This window comes from Hyperolius riggenbachi, chromosome 6 (assembly GCF_040937935.1).
Source record: "Hyperolius riggenbachi isolate aHypRig1 chromosome 6, aHypRig1.pri, whole genome shotgun sequence".
In the NCBI taxonomy this organism is placed as follows: Eukaryota; Metazoa; Chordata; class Amphibia; order Anura; family Hyperoliidae; genus Hyperolius; species Hyperolius riggenbachi.
Genome location: NC_090651.1, coordinates 160489057 through 160512896, shown reverse-complemented (window position 1 = coordinate 160512896; position 23840 = coordinate 160489057). Strand labels below are relative to the sequence as shown.

Sequence of the window (23840 nt, the reverse complement as noted above, 5' to 3'; positions counted from 1 at the left end):
CCCACAAAGGATAATGAGCTGTCACCCCTAATGGGTGGCAGGCTACTTTGCTGCCTGGTGCTCGCAAGATGATGACCTCCGGGACTACCGCACCAGTGATGAGAAGAACAGAAGGGGTACCTTGCTGATTTGGGAAGGATTACAGAACAGGTCTGACAAACGAAACCAATTCGACTAGACAAACTAACTAGACAGGTCAGTTAGGATGGCACGGAATGGACGACACAGGCTGGACGCAAAGGACTGGAGAGGACGGACTGGAAAGGACGGACTGGAGTGGCAGAACTTGAAGGACTGAACAGGATGGGCTGGATGGGGCTAACTGGCTAGGACAGGCAGGAAGGAACAGGCTGAATAGGGAACTAGCTGAAGAAGTACCAGAGCACTGGGCAGGGGATGCTGGATAAGTACTTAAGTACTGTGGTGTGCAGCCTGGAAGGGACAGATTGTACTGTACTGAAAGGGTTGTACTGACAAGACTTTTCTGACGGGGCATAATGACAGATTGTACTGACAGGGCTGCACTGATGGGGCTGTACTGACAGAGCCCAGACTGACCGACAGGGCAGCCAGGTAGTGAGAGGTTTAGACTAACAAGGCAGGCAAAACTGACAGGCAGGCTCAGCTGCCACAAAACAGGTCAGACAGGCAGGGAAAACTGGCCTAAGCAGAAAGGGGCAATGTGTACGCACGCCGCAGCTGTGTGGCGATGCAACAGCCCTGAATGACGAGAGCTCAGAGTTTAAATACCTTGCACACGCCAGTAAGCAGGGGATGCCGCTGGACTCGGGGCTTGGTGAGTACATGGTGTTACAGATAGCCTGGCAACTGCTATTGCTTAAAATGATATAAATATGGCAGCCTCCATATCCCTCTTGCTTCAGTTGTCCTTTAAAGTGTACCAGAGAGGGAAAAAAGAAAACATACCTACCTGGGGCTTCCTCTAGTGCCCTTCAGGCTGTTGCTTCCCTCGTCATCCTCCAGGGCTGCCTTAGTCCTCTGCTAGCTGTCCAGCTAAATCTTCCAGTTGCCGCCAGTCAGCCACGTACTGTCTATGCACGGCCCAAAATTGGCGACAGTCAGCGATTGGAAACTATACCTGTGTAAAGGATTGAGGAGATACCGCCGCATGGCCAAGCGGCATGGCGGCTATCTCCGCGTATCAGCCGGCGGCCTCTGCCGCGCAGTTACATGCTGCTGTTTTGCCTGGTCCTTCTAGTGCACATAGATTGAAAGCTACGCCCACGCGCGCCAGGCGACAGGACCTTTATGCAAGCAAAAGAGGAGTCAGCTGATCAGCCGGTCAGCTGACTCCAGTAGTGCTCCGGATTGGCTGAGTGACTGGGGCGGTGCTGTGGAGCGCTCTGAGTATATATAGGACCTGCCTGTCAGTTGCTGGTTGTCTGCTGTTGCAAATGCTAACGTGTTAGCGCTCAGACCCTTAGTCAGATCCTACAGTGTGCTAGAACCAGCTGGAGCTGGGGATCCACACTTAGTCAGTTTCCATTGATAGCTTAAAGTACTAATTGCATTGTGTTATCTGTGTACTTAGTCTAGATCCCAGGTGTTGAAACCAAGGACTTCACACCTAGATTAGGATATTGCTACATTGCTATTGTTTATCTGTTATGACCTTCTGCTTCCTTGACCACTCACCTTTTTGCTGATTCGGTACCTCTGCCTATCTATTTATTGTTGCCGACACTGCCTGAACCTAAACATCGAATCAGCCTTCCGTCTTTGTACTTTATCTGTCCGTACGTTGCCTACCCTGCTTGTCTGACCTTCCTGTCCTCACTAGTGGGCCTAGCCATTAGTGAGGAATCTCTAAGAGCTGTCACCTACTCCTTGGGTTATCAGCCCTTGCAGCACTGTCTGGAACACCTGCTCCTCAGGTGATCAGCCCTTGCAGCACTGTCTATAACACCTGCTCCTCAGGTGATCATCCTTGCAGCACAGTCAGTGGTCCCTGATCCTCAGGTGTCTACTGGCTGCAGTACAGTCTGAATCTCGTGCTCCTCAGGAGATTCTTGGCTGTAGTGTAGTCTTAATCACCTGCTCCTCAGGTGATCATCCTTGCAGCACAGTCAGTGGTCCCTGCTCCTCAGGTGTCCACTGGCTGCAGTACAGTCTGAATCCCCTGCTCCTCAGGGGATCCTTGGCTGCAGTATTGTCTGAATCTCCTGCTCCTCGGGAGATCTCCTCTTCTCCATACTGTTGCACCAAAACACTATCCCACATTGGTTGTCCCGTGTCTAGCTATACTAGCATTATTGGTGATTCTGCAGATCACCACATAATCAGGTATAGTATCTGTATTATTGGTGATACTGCAGATCACCAATAATCAGAAAAATCTGTGTTGCTGACACCAATCATTACAACCTTGTTGGCTAACAAATACAGAACATTTATATCACGCTTTTCTCCTGGCGGACTAAAAGCACCAGAGCTGCAGCCACTAGGACGCACTCTATAGGCAGTAGCAGTGTTAGGGCGACTTGCCCAAGGTCTCCTACTGAATAGATGCTGGCTTACTGAACAGGCAGAGCCGAGATTTGAACTCAGGTCTTGTGTGTCAGAGGCAGAGCCCTTAACCATTACACTATCCAGCCACCACTAGTGGAAGTTCGAGGCGGCTCGGAAGGGCGGTTAGGATGCTGATGGCCTGAAGGGGGCTGGAGGAAGCCCCAGGTATGTATAAACCCTTTTTTCCCCCTCTCAGGTTTCCTTTAATTTTATGGCCCCCTATTCAGACCTGATTTAAATTAACTCTTTCAACTTGGCTGCTGCAGCTGATATGGCCAAGTTTTTAAGACAAAAGTCTAGCTGTAGATACCATTTCCAACACAAAAAGAGTAACATATGTATGATCTGAATCATAAGCTATCAGATGATATATTTAGAATTGTCCAAAGAGATATTTAGCACAAATTAATATAATATTATTCATCCTAATCACAGTACGTGTAGCTTTAAATTATAATGTTTAAGAATAAGAAACAAATACATAACCATATTTATTTATGTTTTTGTAATAAGTGCAAGCATTTTTCCTCATTCATAAAATTGTGTTTACAGTAAGTGCAGTTTCTGTACCTCGGTAATGCAAGATTTACATTGGGAACGATGTCATTGGCTGTCGAGAAAACAAAGGTTAATCCAAAATCCTCTCCACATGTTCCCAAATTTAACTGTGTAAGTCCTGCCCTGCAGCTCTGCCTCCTACTACCTAGCAGTGTATTACCCCTTCCCCTCCCTCTTTTAAAGCCAGAGCTGTAATTTTGCTGGTGCCCAGGGGACTGTAGTCCAGATCCCTCGTACACTCATCCCCCACAGGATAAGCACGTCTTCTGGAGACTGTGCAGACAGAGGTCCCCCACCTTTATTCTTTCTCAGTCACAGGCCTTGTCTCTGCACTGTTTGTGGATTGCGATTCTGCTACCACGTTCCTGCTTTTTCGTGTTTTCTCTCCTCTTTTGCTTATTCTTTTGTCTCTAGCTGGGTTTCTCCTCCCCTCGCACCGTGCAGTATCTTCTCCAAGTCCACTGCAGATGCTGCGGGATCTGAGCCATACTGCACATCCTCATAGCAAGGACTTATTAGCAGGCATCACAATACACAGAGTGGTGTACAGCCCTGCAGGGGAGCAGCACAATACAACAATACCGGATCCATCATCATCATCATCGCCTGCTAGCTAACATCACAGTGAGTACGGGCATGCTTATGGTTTTATGGGGGATTGTTCCTTGTTCAGAATAATTAACCAGAGTTGATTAGAGAATTTCGTTGTATATCCATTGATATTTGCACGTAATTTTTTTCTTTTTATAAATAATTTGTTTATATGCATTTTGTTCTCTTTGGGTACAATAATGAGTTACCCCAAGCATGCAAATTAAGAAACATCATTCATTTATCAGTTTATTTTTTTAAAATGTTGATCTTATGCATCAGTGTTGCTATTAATTGTATCATAATTCATACATTGTTTCCTTTTGTTTTTCTATACATTTTATATAACAGAAAACACACAAAGATCCATTGATTTGCTAGATTTGTATCTTCACAGCCCTTTCAGTGTATTGTAGCTATGAAACCTCAGTTTTCCTCTTGCTGTATACAATTCATTTTTCCTTTAAAACGCCAAACCATGTTAATAATATTAATAATTATGAGATCTACCACAGCCCCCCTTTCTATTATATTGCTTTTTTTTGTTCTCCAGTTTTCTGTGTTTTCTTGTCTCTTATTTTCTGTTCCTGAAGATCACCTCCCATCACCCAGTGCAGTATCCTTTCTAATTCTATTGAGGAAGGATGCAGCTTGCTCTTTATATCAATTACATCTCAATAATCAGCATCACAGATTGCACAATGTGGGCTTCATGCACAATATATGAAACCTTGTATGCTGGCTAAAACCAGGGAGTGTGAGTTCAGGGTACAGTATTTGTGTTGTCCATGTGAGCCCATTATACTTACTCCATCAGGCTCTATGGCACAGAATCTCTGTGGCTCACAGATGTGTCACTCACCTCAATACAAGGCTCTTATCTGTAAACAAATAATTATATGCCTGGTTTCAGCTGCAGATAATTGAGTTTGCTTCAGAGATGTTGTGATGTGATCTGGTGAATAGATGTGAACACGGAAACCATCTTCAGTCTCATTTCTTTATATTAAATATTGATTTTTGTTAATCTTATATGAAGCGTAAAGGATAATTCATTTGTCAATGGCAACAAAACATAACAAAAAACTCTTCTCTCTCACATATTGCATTGGGGGATGAAAGGCTAATTCTGAAAGGTTGCTATGAGATACATAGATGTTTTAGAATCTACTGACAGTAATATGACATTGTTTTGCGTTATCTGCATGAGCTTTGGCAGCTCTGTAGGCAACAATACATGGTGCCTACTGTGGCAAAGAAATAATTTAGTCTCAATTATTCCAGTCCACACACTGGAAAGACAAAATGTCAGAGCACTGCAAGATGTCAGGATATTTGCCATTATTCCCTCCTGATGATAAGCCTCTCTGGCTGATGGGGAAAATGAATGAAAACCATGTAAGGACAAAAGAAGGCTTCACCAATTTTCTATCTACATAAATGATAATGGGATAATGATGGGATGGATAATGATTATGTACTAGTATCTGTGCAACATTGTATGAAGTGTTTGTAAAAATAACCAACACTTTATCATGATGTTATGGTTATTTTTTATGTATATCGTGCTTACATCCTATATGGCATTGCATAGAGTACTGCACAAGCAATAGTGCATACATATCTTTCACACACAGTAAAATTGTATCCCTTACAATAAATCATTAATGATCAGGGCATTAATGATTTATTGTAAGGGATACAATTTTACTGTGTGTGAAAGTATTTTAACCTGCATCTTGGAATTCACAAACCTAAACCATAAAATCTAATATGCAAGAATTATCATCCAGACATGAGATTATATATCAGTTAAAACCAAATTTATTTGAATCAACCTTAATGGAAGGTTCACATTTATGTGTGGAAAACACGCATAACGTACTACACAAAGCAAATACGCATCATAGTCAAGGGCCAATTTAGGGGGGAGGGGATCCAATTAACTTATCTGTAGGTTTTTGGGATGTGGGGGAAACCCACATAAACATGGGGAAAACATAAATACTCCATGCAGATAGTGCCCTAGCTGAGAACCCAGTACTGTAAGGCGAGAGTGCTATCCACTGTGACAACTTACATTTTAAGAACTACGCACGATTAGATCTGATGGTGGAAATTAATTTTCTAGCGTCAAAAGTATTTTAGTATGTAGCATAATTTCTGAATTGTGCAAGGCCTATCTGGCTATCTAGATTAAAAAAGGCTCATAGGCCTCTTGCACACTACATGCGATTCCAATTTTTTATACGTCCGATTTTGGATTCCCGATTAAAAATCTTAGCAGCATGCAGTACGTTTTTTAATCGTAATCCAAAAGCGGAATCGCATGTAGTGTGCAAGAGGCCTTAGTGGTGGACGATCCCTACTTTGCCTTTTCACTAGTCTAACTAGTGTAATGGAGACCCTACAGTCTTGGCTTTGGTTCCAAAATTTGGTGTACGATATAAGGCCAATAGTTCTCAAAGGTAATCAAGTGTTCTATAATGACAATGTACAAATAATGTCTAAGTAGCTGGGTAAACATTTTCCTACTTTTCATGTTAAATATCAGAAGCAAAAGCTGTAATGCATTGTGTATAGGTTGTAGCTGCATTTGTAACAATTCATTGGTGAAGGGGTAGTGTCTTTGCTTTAATAGCCAGTGCTGTTCTTTGTGAGACTACAGAGTTATATGAAAAGCCTCTGGTGTCAGGTTTCACACACAATTACAAACAAGATACATTTCTCCTTTGCTCTCCATGCAGACAGCTCAGTCAGAGAGACACAGGCAGCTGCAGTTATTTCACATACAGGGTTAACAGATGTAGTGTGAGGGTGTCCCTCCTCCCCGCATGGTTCACTGGGTCAGATTTGGCATCAGTGAAGTGTGAAAGGAATTTGATAACATTAAACAAAGAGATAAGTATTCAAATGTATACACCAGTACTTAGCAGCATTTCCCAAACTATTTTCATCTCAATTGAAAAAACATATGTTAATCGATTGTGTTCCTTTAACATCCTTATTGCAATTGTTATAAAGGGAACTAAAACCTAATTCCCAACTCCTTTATCTGAAGGATTACACCTTCCACCTTCTAACCTTTCTAGTTCATATCCTTTCAATCTAATTTTTTTTCTTTTTTATTGTAATTATGTTTCTTCAGTCTCTTTTTCTTTTTTTTATAGAACTTAATTTTTATTGCAAATTTTTCTAAGTAGACAAACTGACAGACAGTAGCTATGCAAATAAACGTACATCAAATTAGGGCTTGTCCATACTTGTCAGGTTCCAAATCAGATCCATGTCAAATGGATCCAGTTTTCTAAAAAAAAATGATATGTTTGACACGGATCTGATCTGGATGGTAGGGCACGTTCTGCGTCTGCATGTGGATCGCTTCTGTACTTACGCATCGCCGCTCACCTGTCTTGCCGCCATCGCTCGTCCTGCCGCTTGTCCCGCCACCGGTCGGTCCCTTCCACAGCCTGGAGGCCAGCAGAAGCGTGGCTCTCCATAGGTTGCAACGGTCCAATTCTGCCTAGCAACAGGGAGAATTTTCATTGGTTCAACATGATCCAATAAGAATTTTTTCTGTTGCTGATGAATCCCATTGGTCTATTGCAGCCCAATAAAGAATCCCCATGCTTCTGTCGGCATCTGGGCTATTCAGAATGGGCCGAGCGGCAGTGATGGACAGCGGGACGCATGAGTATGACATCACGGCGGCGACAGGATGTGGCCGAAATGGGCGACGCGGATACGGCGACTAGCCTAGTGAGAACGGACACTGTCTGTTCTCATAGGCTTGCATTGGACACGATTTCCCGTCCAGTCTGGGAAAAAGTGTCAAATCCGGACTCTCCGCAACATTTTAATTCCATGTAACATGGATATTAATGTGCAATCCATGTTTCTACACAAATGGGAGCGGGTCCTATTTTTAACATAGGATCCACTTCCAGCTTTTCTGCAGAGCTATAAAAACAAATCCCACGGGCACGTTTTTAAAACAAGTGTGAACAAGCCAAGATGTAGGAGATAATATCAGTGTGCTATCTGCAAATATAAGGAAATTCAAACCTTAGGAAAGCAACCTTTTTAATAATTCAACGTGAATTATAATAAAGCCAGGCATATAGATGGCCCTGCAGAGTAGTTTTTAACAGAGTGGAAGTGAACAAACACAAAATGGTGCCCAACTGGGGGCCATAATGGAGGATTAGGGATCTGGGCTTCAATTAACTAAGTACTAACTGGGAATGGAAAAATAAAAGTCTCCATAGAGAAAACTACCTGTTGAGGCTTAGTGGAGCGAAATTGTAGATAGATACCCTTTTATTCAACTGCAGGGTGAATTTTATGATAGATGGATCTTACAGGAAATTTTGCCTGACAGAATGTCAGGACTACTTTGATTCTGTATCAGGTACATAGCACGCCATGCTAAACATATATTTAAGCCTCAAACATTGAAGAGGGAGCACAGAGCTAATATTAACCACCCTGGCGTTCTATTAAGATCGCCAGGGCGGCTGCGGGAGGGTTTTTTTTCAATAAAAAAAACAACTATTTCATGCAGCCAACTGAAAGTTGGCTGCATGAAAGCCCACTAGAGGGCGCTCCGGATGCGTTCTTTTGATCGCCTCCGGCGGCCAGAAGTAACACGGAAGGCCGCAATGAGCAGCCTTCCGTGTTTCGCTTACCTCGTCGCCATGGCAACGAGCGGAGTGACGTCATGGACGTCAGCCGACGTCCTGACGTCAGCCGCCTCCGATCCAGCCCTTAGCGCTGGCCGGAACTTTTTGTTCCGGCTACGCTGGGCTCAGGCGGCTGGGGGGACCCTCTTTCGCCGCTGCATGCGGCGGATCGCCGCGCTGCGGCGGCGATCAGGCAGCACACGCGGCTGGCAAAGTGCCGGCTGCGTGTGCTGCTTTTTATTTGATGAAAATCGGCCCAGCAGGGCCTGAGCGGCAGCCTCCGGCGGTGATGGACGAGCTGAGCTCGTCCAGACCGCTCAGCTGGTTAAGGCTTGTTTATTAGAAAATTCTAGTTGCAAAAAGACACAGACTGATAAACCTAAAATAACCCCCTTTAAAACCAAATTGATCAATTGGGCTTATAGTAAGCATGTGTCCCTAAATAGGAGTGCAATAGAGGAACTCCCACACCACACCAGCCTGTCTGCGTAGTGAGGAAGCGAGTGGTGAGCCCCAGTCCGCCTGTGAGGGTACACGTGAGTGGCAAAGCTTAGCAATCACAGGCACACAGAGTAGCCGGTTGAGGTTTGACATACGAACTGATATATGTCAGTAATGGTTGCGTGCTAATCCATAGAGGCGTGCTTAGCAGCACACGGGGGTCTGCACTGAAGATCATATGGATCCTAACTTTGCACTGGATGTCATGTTGTTTTGATCAAACTGGGCCCGAAAATAATTTTTGCATGCATGTTTTGAATCCTGGACATATAGGAAGTGCACTCCTATTTAGGGACACATGCTTACTATAAGCCCAATTGATCAATTTGGTTTTAAAGGGGGTTATTTTAGGTTTATCAGTCTGTGTCTTTTTGCAACTAGAATTTTCTAATAAACAAGCCTTAATATTAGCTCTGTGCTCCCTCTTCAATGTTTGGTTCTTATGTGAGTATTCTATGAGGTGAGACGAGCGCTATATATATTTTATAGCCTCTGGTTGATATCCTGTTCACTTGCAGTGTTTCTTTTTGAATATATTTAAGCCTCACTGTGATACACTAAATTAATAAAAATAGAATTGAAGCAGTGTATAATCTAGAAATAAGCCATCACAATATTAAGAAAAGATGCTTACAAACATCAGTTATGAAGGAGGACCCTGTCTTTATGTTTGGGATATAGGAATGCACACATAGACGTAATTGTGCTTCCTAAGGCTTAAAGGTTGTCTACGATCAGGAGTTAATTGGAGAGGTTGTTTTTTTATTATATATAATTTCCATTTGTATATTACTATAAGCAGTATCTGTAGAACCCTAACTGTGGATTATTGCTTGTTTTGTTGCATATAGTAGATGAGCCCTCTCTCCAACATCTCTATTGTTATCAAGAACACTTCCATCCGCCCTGTTCCTTTAAACCCCTGCCTTGATCTCACATTTATTCACTCCCAGCATCCAGAACATTTCTGGAGGTCCTGCCTCTTCCATGTTAAAATTTGGAGCCTATCCCGCATTAGACAATTACACCATAAGTTGTAAGCATAAAGTGACCTGGTGACATAGGGCATATTGATACTTTTCTAAGGAAAGAGGTGGGATAGTCGTAGATAAGTTGCCTCTTTGCCTTGTCTAAAAGTGAGTGTTTGTTTCTGATTATTGTGAGGGAGTCCCTTCAGTGGGTATTTCTGAATTTTTGGTCACCTCCTGGTCCTGTATTCATGTCCAGCTCCTGCGATTCAATACAGATTTGTGGGGGGAAAAATGGTAAAACTCTAGGTAAATTGTGTCAATTATTGATCTATGTGAGTTAACAAGGACTATGTAAAAAGTCATCAATAAAGAATAAAGCCTCTTACACAAACACAAGGCATTTCACCTGGGGAGGATCGGGACCTTATCCCTTGGGTAACAGTGCAGGGCTGAGGCTGTACAGATCTTTTTGCAAGCCTGTAGGCTAGTGACTTTTCTGTTGTTATGCAGGGGGCAGAGGGCATCACACACACGAGTCGGGTAAGTAGGGAGAACACTGTTCTCAGTTGTTGTTCGGCTGAAGTGATTACTGGCTGAGTGGCCGAGGGGGTCTGGGCCTGCTGGATTCTCAGCAGAGGTGGTCATTATTGGCCACCTTGGCCGAGTTTCATCCAGCATGTGTGTACACAGCTAGATGAATAAAATACAGTCAATAAGCATGCTCAGTTCCTACAGAATCAGATAATTGCTGCAGTTATTTAATTCGCTACAAGGAGATGTACCTGTTTATTTACAGATAGTTCCTGTCCAGCTCCTGGCAGAAGCTATTCCTACTTTTCTGTCCAGCCTTTGTCCAGTGAGCCATCCAAGGTTGCCAAACTAATTTTTTTTTATAAACAATAACCCCAAAAAATGTGGACACCCAGGTGAATCAGCAGTATGCTTTTTGAGTAAACTGTGGGTGTGGTCACAGTATTTACATCTTGTTTTACCAAGCACACCCTTTGTGGCTCCTAAGCAAGCGAGCATTAAATCTTTACAAAGAAAACAAAAATAAATAGTGTCTGGCTAGTTTGTTACATTTGTATAAGGAGGTAAGTTACCCATACTGCACTGAAGGGAGAAAACACAAATATGGCCATAGTAGAGTCACCTATCTTGCAGTCTCAATGTATTTCAATCAATGCAGAAAAACACTTTTTTAAAATTTCTTCACTCCTGGCTATGCCTGCAAATTAGTAATTCCATATAAGCAGCACATTCATAAGGTTTAACTTCCCACATAATACATAGATAATATGTATTATTACAGTCTACAACAAGCTTATTTCTTGGAGCAGCTGGGGCATTGCCCGGGGTGCAGCAGCTGAGATCAGGGGCAGTGGTGGGGGGCGGGGGTGCTTGCAGAGTGCAAAGCAGAAGTGGTTAAGTTAACTCACCTCTCTGGGATCCACACACACCCCATCTCCTTTCCTGTCTCACTAGTAACAGGGCCCTGGTAATGATGTTAGGCTACCTAAATGGGGGGCTCTCTGGCTACATGGTGGCTTTCTGGCTACATGGGTGGGTTCTCTAGGTACATGGGGGCCCTCTGGCTACATAGTAAGGCTTTCTGGCTACATAGGGGGCTCTCTGGCAACATAGAGGGGCTCCATTGCTACATGGGGACCTCTCTAGCTACATGGGAAGCTCTTTGGCAACTTTCAGGGCTCTCTAGCTACATGGGGGGCTCTCTGGATACATGGTGGGCTCTCTGGCTACAATAGGGGCTTGCTGGGTACATGGAGGGGCTCTATGGCTACATGAGGGTCTCTCTGGCTACATGGAAAGCTCTCTTGCTGCATATGGGGCTTTTTGGCTACATGGGGGGCTCCCTGGTTATACAGGGGCTCAGGCTACATGGGGGGCTCTCTGTCTACCTACACAGGTGCAATCTGGCTACTTACATGGGGGCTCCCTGGCTACCTACATGATAGGCTCCCTGGCTACCTATATTGAGGGGGTATCTTATATGGGGGCTTCATCTGCCTGGCCCCTGTAGCTACATCTGGCTAATTAATACTGGGGGCTCCTCTGGCTACCTATACAGGGTGTGTGTGTGGGGGTACTTCTGTCTAGCTAATATTGGGGTCACCTCTGGCTAGCTATATTGGGGGCTACCTAATACTGGGGGCACCTCTGACTACCACATCGCATTAATGTGCCCGAGTGGTCTACCAGGGAAAGAGGAGAGCTCAATAGCCTAGAAATTGCTCTGGTCTACAGGATTAGGTAAATTAATTCAATAGCAAAGCTTAACAAAAAACATGTGCAGTAACCCATGACCCCCAATTGATATAATTGGATACAATGCGGTTAATGCACTAAAACATCTGGTAATATTGCCATGCAATTTTTAAGCTCATACAAACTTGGATATACATAGTAAAAGCCTAGCTTCGATATCTGGAGCTTGGCTAATAATAGCAGATCCCTGGTTCCATTGGCCATTCACCAGTGCTGATATCTAATAATAGCTGAACCCAGGTGCTATTTGCCAATGGCTGGCACCCAAATGAAGAGCTTTGTGCCTTATGACCCCAATATTACTCTGTGATCTATCGAATGGCCGACATGCTGTGCGTGGAGGTGCACCAACTCCATCTGATCTGATTTCTGGGGCGCAAAGACCCACAAGCTACACACACATATGCTGTACACATCATACACACCCTGCACATACATATAAAGGAACAGAAACATACAGCACACACACTGTGTGCACACACAGTGTATGTAATATACAAAGTTAGTAGTGCTTATACAGACACCAACTCCTAGAAGTAAAGTACAATTCCTTTTCCACAACCAGGGAAAGAAAGATGATGACCCTCTTATTTAAATGAATAATCCTCCAAAGAAAGCAAATAAACACAACATAGTGTAAAACTACCGGGATAATTTACATGCACCCCCTATGCTATTGCTCCACCATTCTACTCCACTTTGGCTGAATAAACGACAGATCAGCAAACAAACTTATACAGCAATCCTTCTCCCAATCCAATGACATCTGGAGGTATATAATCTCAGGGAAAAAAAGAGGATAAGGCACACAGCGTGAACCTGCTTCACAATCTTTTTCTCCACCGTATTCCCCTGTGCAAATGTGCTTCACTGCAACAAAGTGCCTCCACCTGCATATATATGAAATACAGGCTCACCAGATTCGGCTGATGACCGATTACAGACCAGCTCCCCTCGCTTACTATCCACGTTGTGTCTTCCCAGGCGACACTTCTTACTCCCAGGCACTCGTCCGTTCATAAACTTCAACACCTTAAACTATTAACACTCCAATAAGGTAATAATGTTTTATTAAAATTGTAAAAAAAAAACAGTAGTGCGCTGACATTTCCTAAATTCACATGCGCATATCCTAAAAACCAGAAGGACGTCTACATCGCTGCATGTACTGAGTTTCTCCTTGCTGCCATGCCTGAAGCTCCGCCCTACCGGGTTTGTCAATGCTGACTCATCAGGGGCTTGTCCACAGCATGGCAGCGAGATGCTATAGCTACTTATATATGCAAATTACTTCCTCATGCTGCACTAGATTTAAACATTTAAAATCTGCATTAAATTCCTTAAACATTGCTATAAAAGCATAAAAAAGGCAAGTCAATACTGCTCCCGTAGACTCCATACACTATCTAATTATATCCCCATCAATACTTGAACAGGACGATCCCATATACATAGCCATCTCAACCAGACTACATACCGTACTTAAAAAATGGACTATATATGAAGTGCCACCCCCACATTCTTATACATTACATTTCAACCCGACCATAAATGCCAGATACACCAACGATGTGCTCCCTTCCTAATTGCCAGTATATACACTATAAAATCCCAATAGGGCAGCGCTCTCACTGGATACATTGGCTTCACTTACCTTTGCCGCTAATCTTCAGTGTGAATTATGCTGCAAATAAACAGGGGGATCTGGACTTTCTACAGGAGGGGGCCAGGAGTGGGAGCAGCAGAGAGGTAAAGCGGGCAGGCGACGGGGGTTGGGGGGGAGTAGGTCTGCCTCTCAGGACTTCTTTTAGGGCAGTGGTCCTCATACTAAGGCCCGTGGGCCGAATGTGGCCCCCTGGGTTTTTTACCGCCCCCCACCCCACACAAACTGTATTACTTATAGATGTGCTAAGCTACATCTTTAAATATTGGTGGTCTGCATATAGCATAGAAGTGCTGGCACCACCCATCCACATGGAAGCCAGAAAGCAGTAATTTGCTGGTTTCCAATTCCACATCAGGTTACACTGCTGTCCAATTGGACTGCAGGTTGTCACCTGGGTATGCTTCACTGTCTGACCCGCAAAGACTTCTACATCATTTTATGTATACTCCAGCCCTCGACCGAAAACGTTAGGGGACCCTGGTTTTAGGGGGTTCCGGGCTTTGTGCAGCAGGGAAGCAGGAGCAGCAGAGGTAAAGTGGACGGGCGGAGTGGAGCAGGTCTGTTGCTTAGAGCTTCTTTTAGGGGGATCTGCAGGTCTGACAGCCCCTAGGGCTTATTTTGAAGGGAACAGAGGGGAAATCTGGCTATATACACTAAAGATAATGGCTACCCCCACAAAATATAAGACCGTCTTGAAAATAAGCCCCAGCACTTTTTTTGAAGGGTAAATTATGATAAGACAGTGTTTTATTTTCATTGAAACACGGTACCTATTCTACAACCTATGTTAATAATAACTCCTATATTTGTATAGTGATTTTCTCCTGTCAGACTCAAAGCGCTTGCGAGGCAGCCAATAGAGCGCACTCAGTAGGCAGTTGCAGTGTTAGGGAGTCTCGCCCAAAGAACTCCTTACTGATTAAATGCTGGCTTACTGAATAGGATGAGCCGAGATTTGAACCCAGGTCTCCAGTTAATTTTCCCCTTACATACCTTAAATACCAAACCACTAATCTACCTAACATTCATGTTTTCTCCCAAACAACACTGTCATCTTTCCTTGTTCCTCTCACCCAGATAACCATTCTGTATACAGTATATACCACCAATGACCCTAGTTATCTGTCCTACTTGGACAACTTTGCACCCAATCCCACTAACATATTTTGAAGCAGGTAATTTGGGCACCATGTACTAATTTTATTTGTATAGTTTCTATGTGTTTTTGTTTCTCACTAGCTGATGTATTGGTTTCATTTCAGTTTCACCCAGAATTGAGAATCTACTCATCAAAAAGTGTGTCAGAAACCCCAGTGTTTAGAAGGTACAGCATATATTATAAATGTTTTCTGCAGCCATGCAGCTAATTGAAACTCCCCCCACCCCCCTGCCAAAAATAAATATATATATATATATATATATATATATCTGGAAGGCTGTGAGGGAATAGGCTTCGAAACTGGGAATGGGGGAAACCCCGAAGACAGCAAGCAATTAGAGAATGTTCAGGAGTAAATGTACACTCACCTAAAGGGTTATTAGAAACACCATACTAATACAGTTGTAAGCCTTCTGAACTGCCTTAATTCTACATGGTATTTATTCAACAAGGTGCTGAAAGCTTTCTTTAGAAATGTTGGCCCATATTGATAGGATATCATCTTGCAGTTGATGGAGATTTGTGGAATGCACATCCAGGGCACGAAGCTCCCGTTCCATCACATCCCAAAGATGCACTATTGGGTTGAGATCTGGTGGGGTTCATTTTAGTACAGTGAACTCATTGTCATGTTCAAGAAACCAATTTGAAATGAATCGAGCTTTGTGACATGGTGCATTATCCTGCTGGAAGTAGCCATCAGAGGATGGGTACATGGTGGTCATGAAGGGATGGACATGGTCAGAAACGATGCTCAGGTAGCCCGTGGCATTTAAACAATGCCCAATTGGCACTAAGGGGCCTAAATTGTGCCAAGAAAACATCGCCCACGCCATTACACCACCACCACCAGCCTGCACAGTGGTAACAAGGCATGATGGATCCATGTTCTCATTCTGTTTACGCCAAATTATGACTCTATCGAGACTTATCAGACCAGGCAACATTTTTCCAGACTTCAACTGTCCAATTTTAGTGAGCTTGTGCAAATTGTAGCCTCTTTTTCCTATTTGTAGTGGAGATGAGTGGTACCCGGTGGGGTCTTCTGCTGTTGTAGCCCATCCGCCTCAAGGTTGTGCATGTTGTGGCTTCACAAATGCTTTGCTGCATACCTCAGTTGTAATGAGTGGTTATTTCAGTCAACGTTGCTCTTCTGTCAGCTTGAAGCAGTCGGCTCATTCTCCTCTGACCTCAAGCAACAACAAGGCATTTTCACCCACAGGACTTCTGCCTACTGGATGTTTTTCCCCTTTCACACCATTCTTTGTAAACCCTAGAAATGGTTGCGAGTGAAAATCCCAGTAACTCAGCAGATTGTGAAATACTCAGACCGGCCCCTCTGCCACCAACAACCATGCCACGCTCAAAATTGCTTAAATCAAATTTCTTTCCCCTTCTGACATTCAGTTTGGAGTTCAGGAGATTGTCTTGAGCAGGACCACACCCCTAAATGCATTGAAGCAACTGCCATGTGATTGGTTGATTAGATAACTGCATTAATGAGAAATTGAACAGCTGTTCCTAATAATCCTTTAGGTGAGTGTACTTGAATGCTTCCCACTATACTTTTTTTTAATTTCTGCTACTATTCTTCTTAAAAAAGTAACAATCATTTTAAAAATGTCTGCACACTTCAGGTGTTCTTTAATGGCAAGTTGTCTTCACACTAGCATACAGTATTCTTTGCTTGAAATTTTGATTTAAAATGTATTTATGGATGTGAAGACCATTAAGCTCATGATTGTATTTGTCTTCCAGGCACAATGTCTCAGACAGTACAAACCAATGGCGCTCAGCCACTGAGCAAAACTTGGGAACTGAGCCTATATGAATTACAGAGAACACCACAGGTACACTCCAGGTTTTATTATTTGTTACAGTGTAAAGCCCAATCTACACGATACGATTCTTTGTACGATTCGATTACGATTCTATTTACAATTCGATTAAATCCGACATGTCCGATCGGGATTCAATTCGATTCAGTTCGATTTGCCATTGCAAAACAATGGCAAATCGAATTGATTCGAATCCCGATCGGACATGTTGGATTTAATCGAATCGTAAATTGAATCGTAATCGAATCGTACAAAGAATTGTATCAAGTAGATTGGGCTTAAGACATGTTTGTGTAACTGATCTCTTTGTTTTACATCTTTAACTAATGTTTTGACAGGAAGCGATTACAGATGGGTTAGAAATTGTAGTATCGCCTAGAAGTTTGCACAGTGAATTGATGTGTCCTATTTGCCTTGACATGCTGAAGAACACAATGACAACTAAAGAATGTTTGCACAGGTTTTGTGCTGACTGCATTATAACTGCTCTCAGAAGTGGGTAAGTAAATATGTGTCTATAGCTGGCTGTCCAAGGCTGATGACAGAGGGTGTACTGGACAACTGTCAAATAACGTTTCAAGAACCTGTTTAGAAGTAGGGATGAGCAAAAAACACATTTTAGCAAAAAATACTGTATTTTGAGAAAGTGGATAAGCAGAGATGTAAAATTAATTTTAGCTACATTTCCTGACAAGACAATGCTGTGTTCTCACAAATGTTCATTAGTGTGCACACAATTAAACCGTGGGTGTATTGCCACAATTCAGCTAATCATCCATTTTTAGCAGTCCCTTTACTTCCTGCACTACAGATGCCCATAGCTATAAACTGCAGTCATACTCTCTCTCGATCCCTCCCTGTCCCCTTTGCACTCCAGTTGGCATCATGTAGAAGCAAAGCAAGCAGAAACTAAAATAGAAAGTAAGCTAAAAGGGCTGCACCAAAAGCTAGTAGAAATGAAAAAAAATAAATAAAAGTATTTGGTCGTATTGGAGACCCCCCCTCAGATTGAAAAAATAAAAACAATAAAAACATGTGACAGGCTCAAAGTACATATATCATGTATACAGTATATCGATTAAAGGGGTCTGAAACTCTGACATAACATTTAACAAAAATGTGTTTTCCTACTTTTTATTACTCATACAGTTATCATATTTGCTTTTGTGCACAAGCAATATTGTCTGTCTACAAATTACAAGTTTCCAAAGTGTAGTTTATCTTGCCCTGAAACCTACCATTGCATTCTATTCAAACTGCTTTTTATTGGATAGTGTACTGGTTAAGGGCTCTGCCTTTGACATGGGAGACCAGGGTTCGAATCCTGGCTAGGTCAAGTACCTATTCAGTAAGTAGTTCAAGGCAAGACTCCCTAACACTGCAGGGTGGCCTCTTGAGCGCGTCCCAGTGGCTGCAGCTCTTGAGTGCTTTGAGTCCGACAGGAGAAAAGCGCTATACAAATGTTCAGAGTATTATTATCAGATTATTATTAACATCTTCTAATTACCGTATATACTCGGATACAAGTCGACCCCGTGTATAAGTCGACCCTAATATTTGACCCTCAAAAGCTGGAATTTTCCAATTATTCATGTACAAGTCTACCCAGCAAATTTAATGGCTGTACTTGGGGATCAGGATGGGTTAATGGCTGCACTGCATAAAGTATTGTAGTCAATAACCCCCCCCCCCCCCCCCACACCAGCTATAAGTGGAGAACTTTAGGACTACTCGTGTATAAGGCGACCCCCCCACTTTTATACAGTGAGTCAGTCCTAAATTTCTTGACTTATAGCCGAGCATATACGGTAGCTGTTCTGTGCTGTTTGTGTGCTTGAAGCACAGAGAGCTTCACAGAGAGCTCCTTGTTTACTTTCACACCACTTTAACCACTTAAGCCCACAGTGTTGTAAATTTTTTGCATCTGAGCATCTTTCACCTCCCATTCATTAGCCAATAATTTTATTACTACTCATCACAATGAATTGATCTATATCTTGCTTTTTCCGCCACCAATTAGGCTTTCTCTGGGTGATACATTTTGCTAAGAATTAATTTATTCTAAATCCATTTTAACAGGAATATTAAGAAAGAAATGGAAAAAAATCCTTATTTCTCAGCTTTTGGCCATCATAGTTTGAAATGAATACATGTTACCGTAATTAAAACCCATGTATTTTATTTGCCTATTTGTCCTGCTTATAACACCATTCAAATTATGTCCCTATCACAATGTATGGCGCTGATATTTTATTTGGAAATAAAGGTGCATTTTTTCAATTTGCGTCCATCACTATTTATAAGCCCATAATTAAAAAAATTATATTAATAAACTCCTTTGACATGCATATTTAAAAAGTTCAGACCCTTAGGTAACTATTTATGTGTTTGTTTGTTTTTTAATTGTCATTTTTTTTTAATTAAAAAATTATTTGGGTAATTTTTGGTGTGGGGAAGTAAACAGCTAATTTTTAAATGTATTTGAATGTATTTATTTATTAAAAAATGTATGTGTGTGTAGTTTACTATTTGGCCACAAGATGGCCACTGTCAAAAAAGTCCTGGAAGCGTACGATGACGCTTCCAGGAACTAGAATGGAGACGGGGAACTTTTTTTTTTGCAGAAAGACCTCGGTCTCTGTTAAGAGAGCGTCGTTTTTTCTGCGGGGAACTTAGATCGGTGAATGGGAATTATATTCCCATACACTGATCGGGGGGCTAACGGCAGACGCACCGCACACTACAAACAGCACAGCCTATCTGGACGAACATAGTCGTCCAGATAGGCTTAAGTGGTTAACCACTTGAGGACCTAGCCTTTGCCCCCCTTAAAGGGGAACTGAAGAGAGAGGTATATGGAGGCTGTCATGTTTATTTCCTTTTAGACAATACCAGTTGCCTGGCAGCCCTGCTGATCCTCTGCCTCTAATACTATTAGCCATAGCCCCTGAACAAGCATGCAGCAGATCAGGTGTTTCAGTGGTTCAGACTTATAAGTCTGATCTGACAAGACTAGCTGCATGCTTGTTTCTGGTTTTAATCAGATACTACTGCAGAGAAATAGACCAGCAGGGCTGCCAGGCAACTGGTATTGATTAAAAGGAAATAAACATGACAGCCTCCATATACCTCTCTCTTCAGTTCCCCTTTAAAGACCAGCGCTGTATTTTCAGATCTGTGCTGGGTGGGCTCTACAGCCCCCAGCACAGATCAGCTGGCATGCAGAGCGATCAGATCGCCCCCCCTTTTTTCCCCCCTAGGGGGATGATGTGCTGGGGGGGGTCTGATCGCTTCTGCATGCTGTGGGCGTTGCGGGAGGGGGCACTTCAAAGCCCCCTCCACCGCAGGATTCCCCCCTCTCTCTCCTACCTGCTACCCCTCCGGTGATCGGGGCTGCACAGGACGCTATCCGTCCTGTGCAGCCAGTGACAGGCTGTCCCATGTTACATGGTGGCGATCCCCGGCCGCTGATTGGCCGGGGATCGCCGATCTGCCTTACGGCGCTGCTGCGCAGCAGCGCCGTACAATGTACACAAAGCGGATTATTTCTGCTTGTGTTTACATTTAGCCTGCGAGCCGCGATCGGCGGCCCGCAGGCTATTCACGGAGCCCCCTGCCGTGAATTGACAGGAAGCAGCCGCTCGCGCGAGCGGCTGCTTCCTGATTAATTAGCCTGCAGCCGGCGACGCAATACTGCGTCGCTGGTCCTGCAGCTGCCACTTTGCCGACGCGCGTTATGAGTGCGCGGTCGGCAAGTGGTTAATAAAGTTTCCTAAATGATCAAAACCCATTTCCCTAAATCTACAACCAAAAAGATACGGAAGGGTAATAACTATGCTGATATAAGAATGTGTGTTGTATAAATAAAATGTCAGTATAAAAACAGTATATCTGGTTAAGTGCAATTATGTACTGCTCTAAAATACAATACCCTAATATAAGTGATAAAAGTAATGGCATACAGCACAGAAACAAGAAGCACTGTTCCTGTAAACAATGCAGTTTATATGGCCAAATTTGTAGAACAGTTTTTAGCAGCAAAAACTTGATTTGACAAGGAGTAATATTCTGAGCTGTGCTCACTAAACTGACAGATAGTGTAATTATGGAGTATATTCACTTAATAGTAGTAGTATTTGTTATTCGCACAGCACACATAGCACGAGCATTGTACATGATGTGTTTATAATGTGCTTTACGCAAACTACAGTGCATGTAAATTTGACCTCGGTCTCTTTTAGTCCCCTATATTTTCCTAGTGGTTTCGGGTCACCCTGAGCGGCTGAGGTATTCTGTTGTACTAGCCTTCAGTGAATAGACCTAAATCGCTAGATATAATTAATTGCTTGTCTACTCTCATTTTTTTTCTTACATAAAATCATTTAAAGGGAACCTAAAGTGACATGTGGCATGATGAGATAGACATGCGTATGTACAGTGGTAAGCATACAAATACATATGCTGTGCTCCTTTTCCTCTTTCTCTGCCTGAAAGAGTTAATATTCAGCTATGTATCTGACAGTTTCTCTCCAGTCAGGACCCAGTTGGACTATAGTGTCTCTCGCTGATAAGGAATTACAGCCATAAAACACGTTCTTGGCAGGGAACTGGGCTTCTGAGAGATAGATAAAAAGGTTATTATTTCATACATTTTAGCTGTCTGAAACACGGGACAGATTTTGTCATTAAGCTGAGACAAAACAATAAATCTGAATTTTTTTTAGTTTGTAAATATGCCGTAACATACAACTGTTGGATATCTAAAAGTTATTTTTAAGAGTAGGAGGATAGATACAATTGTTGATCTCATCATTTTATTTTAACTTAGGCTAGGTTCAAAGTGGAATGTTATGGTCCTGCATTATAAGGCAATATAATGCTGTTTACCTCCACTGCAATGTTAAAGCTATGCGACGTTCTAAGGACGACGTTAGCATTGCGTTGTAAATGTTGGGTTATGGTAATGCACAACTGCAGTGCATTACCTCTAAACATACAGGTTAACAGATACAGGGAAGAATACTTTTCATTGTCTGTATGTTTCACTGTACCTACTGTATGCAATGTTGGGCTGGGATGTTGGGTGGCCCAGCTAGGTTACAAGTATTGAGAGTGCGAATGTTGGTTAAAAAAGTAATAAAAGTTTATTTCACAACCAGTTTCATGAGAGAACTATCCCACACTTCTTCAGGTGATAGAATAAAACATACAAGGAGTACATTTATATAGAGATAATTAATTAATTAACATTAATTAACTTCCTGGGGGCAGGGGGAAGAGGAAGAAATGGGGAGGTACAGAAGTTTTGTCTATGCAAGTTAGCAGTGGGGTTTGGTCTATGCAAATAAGCAGTACCCAGCAATCTCTTGTGAATTAATAATCGGTACATGAGTAAGAGTCAATCAGCAAAAACATATATTAAAAATCTGTGATTAAAGGAGTTGTCCTAATTAGGAAATTTTGGTGTGTAGGAAAATCACCCTAATCTGATATTATAAACAAAAAATGGTGGTAAATGTAATGATCCATGGAAGAGACCAATGAGATACATAAAAGTGCAGGGTGGAAAACTATCTGTACAAACCTGCAGCAAATATTGCCATTATTTGAATAAACAAATATAAAAATATAAATACACAAATATGAAATAAGAAATATTTACATTAATTTCTCATATCTACCAGGCTGGCATTCAAACCATCGGGAAACAGTGTGCCCAGCTGGAGAATCCAGAAGGTTTCTCTGTGACACAAAAATCAAAATCTTTCATAGATGTTCTAATAAATCACAATTAGGGCTGGAACCCACTAGAGCACTTTTTTTTTAGCTTTTGGGGATCGCATTAATTCTCTAGCGATTTCCCTAAACACTCTGCCAATGTAAATAAATGTAACAAATTCCACAGTAGTCATTGCAATTAACAAAATCGCAAGTGCAGGACATGCAGCATTTTGAGAGCATTTGCGCTTCAATGTAAAGAAGTGAAGCGCTGGCAAATCGCTCATGAATCGATACAGATAGCGATTTGTGTGTGATTTTAAATGACTGCAAACTGTAAAAAAAAATAATAATTTGAAACAACCAATCCAAATTAAAATTTCTAGTCGCAAACTGTGGTGGGCTCACAAGTCCGTAAGGACTCAAATTCCTGATTTAAATGAAAATTTATTGTGTCAGGTGTGCGGCTGGGAGAGAGGGGGTTGCTTACCCATAAGTCTGTTGTATTCTATTCGTTTCAAATGTCTTGCACGCGTCCTATTGGACGCGTTGCAAGACCCACTACCGCACGTCCTCCTTCAAGCCGGAAGGAGGAAGTGTGCGGTAGTGAGCCTTGCAACGCATCCAATAGGACGCGTGCAAGATGTTTGAAACGCATAGAAGACAGCGGACTTATGGGTAAGCAACCCCCTCTCTCCCAGCCGCACACCGGAGAAAATTATGTCTCATTTAAATCACGAATTTGTGAGCCCATGCCTGCTCGCAAATCACAATTACAATCGCTGGCATAAAGCTTACACTTTTTAAAATCGCTACCAAAATCGCCGGAAACGCTCATGAAATAGCTTACAAAACGCTAATTAAAAACTGAGATATCGATTTGTGACTTGAAGTGGGTTCCAGGCCTCAATGTGATTTTTATAAAGCAGAATTCTCTGTTGTGGTTATCAGCAAAATGCTTGAAAACCCTATGGTGGTGTTCGCCCTTTTTTACATTGAACCTGTGGAGGCCACTTAACGACCGCCTAACGCCGATAGGCGTCGGCGGGTCGTTAGTGGTATAGCATGGAAACGGCCGCTCGATCGAGCGGCCTTTCCATGCCAGTTCACGGAGACTGTCTCCGTGAACAGTGTGCGAGCCGCCGATCGCGGCTCGCACGCATAATGTAAACATCCGGGGAAGAAATCCCCGCTGTTTACATCACACGGCGCTGCTGCGCAGCAGCGCCGTGACGTAGAACGGCGATCCCCGGCCTCTGATTGGCCGGGGATCGCCGGCATCTGATAGGCAGAAGCCTATCCTATCAGGCGCAGGACGGAACTCCATCCTGCGCCGCTCAC

At 42.8% G+C, this 23840-nt stretch overlaps 1 protein-coding gene across 2 annotated transcripts in view; it reads left to right on the top strand.

Moving 5' to 3' along the window:
* The first annotated feature begins 3281 nt into the window (after positions 1-3281).
* RNF2 (ring finger protein 2) overlaps positions 3282-23840 on the top strand; it is a 76110-nt gene continuing 55551 nt past the window's right edge. The window contains exons 1-4 of one of the 2 annotated variants that reach the window (XM_068242662.1): positions 3282-3711; positions 15047-15108; positions 16702-16793; positions 17120-17280. In XM_068242662.1, the coding sequence (XP_068098763.1) occupies positions 16707-16793; positions 17120-17280 (248 nt within the window). In that variant the 5' untranslated portion in view covers positions 3282-3711; positions 15047-15108; positions 16702-16706. The remainder of the gene's footprint in view (positions 3712-15046; positions 15109-16701; positions 16794-17119; positions 17281-23840) is intronic. The other variant, XM_068242663.1, reaches the window with a different exon arrangement.